Here is a 4,363-nt window from a genome sequence, read left to right as displayed (position 1 = left end):
GTTTAGTTTAAAACAAAGACAAGGAGGAAAACAATACCTGTGCATTTATTTTTAACTAAACTTTAAGATCAACTGCAGCAGCACAAGCATGCAACACATGGAAATAAAAAGACTTGGACAAAATTAATTCAAATTAAGCATCCAAGAGACACAAATTCATGTACAAGTAAAAGGAGAAACTATGTAAAATGTATATTAAAAAACATTAAAATTTAAATTGTGTGTTAAAATATATAACTTATTGGAACTAAGTTGAAAAAATAAATATGAAGGTCAATTAAATTTTAAAACGAAGTAAAGTTCACCTTTTTACTTTATTTGGTGCATTTAGAATATATTTATTTATTTAAAGGTTCATTTATCTATTTCTGCTTTTATTTCTAATTATGTCAGTGTCGGTCCTCCATACTGCAGAACTCGGAAGAGGTAGTTCAGTGACTGAATCAGGTGTGTTGGAGCAAGGAAACATGTAAAACATGTAGGGCTGCGGCCCTCCAGGACCAGGATTGCCCACCCCTGATGTAGACTTTCGCCCTCACCGGACTGAGAGTTTGGTGCTCCAGGAGGTGGTGGGGGTCCACCACCAGGAGGAGGAGGCGGGGGTGGGGGTCCACCACCAGGTGGGGGAGGAGGAGGCGGTGGACCGGCACCAGGTGGAGGAGGAGGTGGTGGTGGTGGACCAACTCCGGGAGGTGGAGGAGGAGGAGGAGGTGGTGGTGGTGGACCAGCTCCAGGAGGTGGAGGAGGTGGAGGAGGCGGAGCAATAGTACTGCCTTCTGATGGAGGAGGAGGTGGAGGCGGAGGTGGAGGAGGAGGAGGAGGAGGACCGCCAGAAGCAGGAGGGGGAGGAGATGATGCAGTAGTGCTTGTTTGGGTGCTTGAAGGTGGGCTTTGGATGTACTCAACCACCTTGACGGGCACTACCTGGATGTCCAGACCTCCGGAGGAGTTCCGGCCCACTTGGATGAGCCCCTTGTCCTGCAGCTCCTGGATCTTCAGCTCCAGCTCGGAGGGCGACTGGCTGACAGAGGCGCCCAGACGTTCCCTGTCCTTCTCCCTCTCCCTGTTCAGCTCGCGCTCCCGTTCCCTCTGCTGCAGAGCTCCAACCTGGTTGCACGACTCGCGCAGGCTTTCCTGTAAACACACAGCTGTCAGCGTCTCCACGTCTTCCAGCTTCAAAACCCGTGGTTCTTTTTGTGCCTCAATCTGCTTTCTAAACTTTGTGCGTGTGCTGAAGCATCTCTTACTTTGAGCAGCTCTGTCTCCTTGGTCGCCTGCATGAGCTGAGTCTCCAGCTCAGAGATCCTCTCTGCGGTCTGACCCTCGATCTCCTGAAGCCGMGCGCTCAGCTGCAACCCCAAACACAAAAGCGACACTCCTTTATATTTGCTCCACGCAGTTCAGTTCGCTCACAAAGTCCCATTATTTTGTCACTTCCTACCTGCAAGTTGACATTCTGTAGGTCTTCTACATGCTCCAGCACCCCTCCTCTGTTCTCAGCGTCCTCCAGCAGAGCTCCTACATCCAACACGTTGTCCAGGTAGGCCTGGATCTGGACCTGCAGCTTCTCACTCTCTGTTTGTTTCAGATTCTAACGCACAAAAAAAGGTAACCACTCTATTCTGTGCAGAAAAGAATGTGTATTTATACAGGCATGATGAAACTCCTGCAAGAAATATTTGCCTTTTTTTCACCAGCAAACTAATCACACTCACCTCCAAGTACTTGTCCAGTCCCAGATGAGTGAACTCGTACTGCAGATGGACGCGGAAGTTCATGTTCTCCACCGAATGGACCACAATGTTTATGAACTGCATGCAGGCGACCTGGAGACAAACCRGACAGGTAAATCAAAACATCCAGTCTGGGTTTCTTCAATCGTACATCCTGAGGTGAAGCTGGCAAATCTCTGAGTTCGTACCATGAAGTCAATGTTGTTGTCATCGTTGATGAAGTACTCCATCAYCTTCTCAAAGCGGTTCCTTTCTTTGCTCGCCTGAGAGAAGGTAAAAATATAATAGAGCATTTGAATAGCAGCCAAAACCATAAATGAACATGTTGAACTAAAATCGAATGGATTTATTGTCCCAGTTCAACTGATTTAAGCCAAACACACGCACTCGTTGACTCACACATGTATGACTGTTACACGTGCTAAAACTATGACTACACTGATTGTGAGTGTGGACTGTGTCACTCACAAGATGAGTAACGAGAGAGGGGAAGTCTGCAGGAATGGGGTTACTTAACAACAAAATCTCAGAGGGATATGAAGTACTTAAAAGATAACTAAGAAGAAATAAAAATACCTAAACAGAAAATTACTTTGGTAAAAAATTATTTTCACTGATAAGAAAAGTTCTTAACGACACAGTGTGTAGGATTTGTTGTTTTCAGCAACATCTAGTGCTTGAGTGGTTGAATCATCCTCCCTGGTCCTCCCCCCACCCCCACCCCCGCTTCCAAAACGCAAACGAGTTGCTACGGTGTCTCTCAGGTGTCAAAAACCTTTGATAACTCCAACCGCGATGTCTACCAGCAGCTTCAGGGCTAGTGGTGTTTCAAGTGGTAAGATTATGAGCTTTAATAAGTAAAATTATCCCAGCTACAATGACAGACAACAAATATTACATTTATAGTATTACAACTAAAACCGGTTTTGACGCCGCCACCGCAGTTTGTCCTTCATGAGCCTTCGTAGACAAGATGGCAGCTACCTGTGTGGCGACCCGCGACCATGGAGATATAAACAGCTTTTTATAAGGTAAAAATAATAAAACAAGGTCTTTGTCTGCAATGATTAGACATGTTTTTTTATTATTGTCATTAGTGATTATCTCAATTTCGGCTAAAAGACTTGACAAAATCCTACACACTGTGCCTTAAAGTAAAAGTCATAAAACTGCTCACAATAACCATGAAAGGAAAAGTACTTACTTGTACACACACTCTAAGAAATGAAGTGTTGAATTTACTTTACCAAACTGGTTCCATTAAACCGAGTAGCTTGTTTAACTGTTTCTATACACCTCTGCAAAATCTCCACGTGACTGTTGCAATACGTTAAAATCAACCTAAAAGATAAAAATAAATAGTCACCTCCTTAAAGTTGTCGAAGGCAGAAAGAATGATGTCGTGCCCTCCTCGGACGAGACACACGGCGGCCAGCAGCTCCAACACCAGAGCTTTGGTCCTGCAGGAGAGGAAGAGGGTCAGGCGTGTACACAAACAGGCAGGGACGGTTATCCTCACACACCAACAAACACAAACACACACACACACACACACACACACACACGCTCACCTGGGATTCCTGCTGTTGAGGCTGAGGGTGATCTCGTTCACACAGCGAGGATGAGTCATCACCAAGTTAAAACCAGACTGAAAGGAAAACAAGCAAATGAATGGAAAAACATCTGTAAAGAAATATTTAAATTCAGTCACTTGTTGTAGATTTACTCTTAAGGAAGCCGCAGTTTTATTATTGACCCACTGCTAGACAAATCCGCCAACATTTTAATAATGACAGACTTGCTCTACCTGGTAGTTCATGATGGCTCTCAGGCACATAATGCACACATGGATGTCATCTCTCTGCTGGGATAAATGGGACTTCTTATGCATCTTGTGTGACAGCGTGGCGCTTATTCTAAAAGGTAAAATGAAAGAAATCGAATTCATGCAGTTCAAGCAGCTGTTAGCCACATAACTGGGATTTTTAGGACTCTTTTAGACTAACAGTGCAGAATAAAACGTAAAAACAAACAAAATGGTAATGCGTCGAAATACTTCTGTGCCATAATAGCACGCTGTCCTCAAATTACTTCTGCTTTTTTTGGCACAACTCCATATTTAATGATCTATTTCAACGTGTCTGCTCGAAGTTCCTTTTTGATAAGAGTTTGTTTCGGTGTTCTGTGCTGACAGCCAGGTGATGCTTCTCACCTCACAGTCAAGGCCCGAGCAGCTCTGGTCACCCCATGGGAGTGCCCGCCGCCGCCGCCGCCGCCACCGCTGGAGCTCTTGGTTAAATCCTCCATCGACCTCTCTGCAGGTTTCTGTCTGTCGGACAGCGTGCCGCCATTCTCCACGCTCTCCACATCAAATCTACAGAAGGGTGGAGGTTCGCAGGCGGTCAGACTCTTTTGCCTTTCTGCTCCCGCAGATTCATATTATTCGTTTATTTTTCTGTTGTTATACTCACGAGGTGTCACTTTGAGCGTGAGACAGGTATTCCACTAAAACATCCAGACCGTTATTCTGCTCGTTGAGAAACTCCTGGGCCCAGCTAGAGACAGAGAAACACATCATGAGGCTCGACAGGCTGATTGATTCATAAGATGCAAAGGTTTATGAGCTCAGA

General features: G+C 45.2%; 1 protein-coding gene across 1 annotated transcript in view; it reads right to left on the bottom strand.

The window, feature by feature from the left end:
* Positions 1-4,363, bottom strand: part of fmnl1a (formin-like 1a) — a 12,021-nt gene that overhangs the window by 144 nt on the left and 7,514 nt on the right. Inside the window, exons 6-15 of the mRNA XM_014021830.1 lie at positions 4,205-4,288; positions 3,946-4,107; positions 3,541-3,649; positions 3,305-3,381; positions 3,100-3,193; positions 1,922-1,996; positions 1,716-1,826; positions 1,442-1,591; positions 1,248-1,349; positions 540-1,134 (exon numbers count right to left, since the gene is read on the bottom strand). Of these exons, the coding sequence (XP_013877284.1) occupies positions 540-1,134; positions 1,248-1,349; positions 1,442-1,591; positions 1,716-1,826; positions 1,922-1,996; positions 3,100-3,193; positions 3,305-3,381; positions 3,541-3,649; positions 3,946-4,107; positions 4,205-4,288 (1,559 nt within the window). The remainder of the gene's footprint in view (positions 1-539; positions 1,135-1,247; positions 1,350-1,441; positions 1,592-1,715; positions 1,827-1,921; positions 1,997-3,099; positions 3,194-3,304; positions 3,382-3,540; positions 3,650-3,945; positions 4,108-4,204; positions 4,289-4,363) is intronic.

The sequence above is a fragment of the Austrofundulus limnaeus genome, unplaced genomic scaffold, assembly GCF_001266775.1.
Source record: "Austrofundulus limnaeus strain Quisiro unplaced genomic scaffold, Austrofundulus_limnaeus-1.0 Scaffold4, whole genome shotgun sequence".
In the NCBI taxonomy this organism is placed as follows: Eukaryota; Metazoa; Chordata; class Actinopteri; order Cyprinodontiformes; family Rivulidae; genus Austrofundulus; species Austrofundulus limnaeus.
The sequence above is the reverse complement of the archived record's forward strand: the minus strand, read 5'-3'. Positions and strand labels throughout refer to the sequence as shown.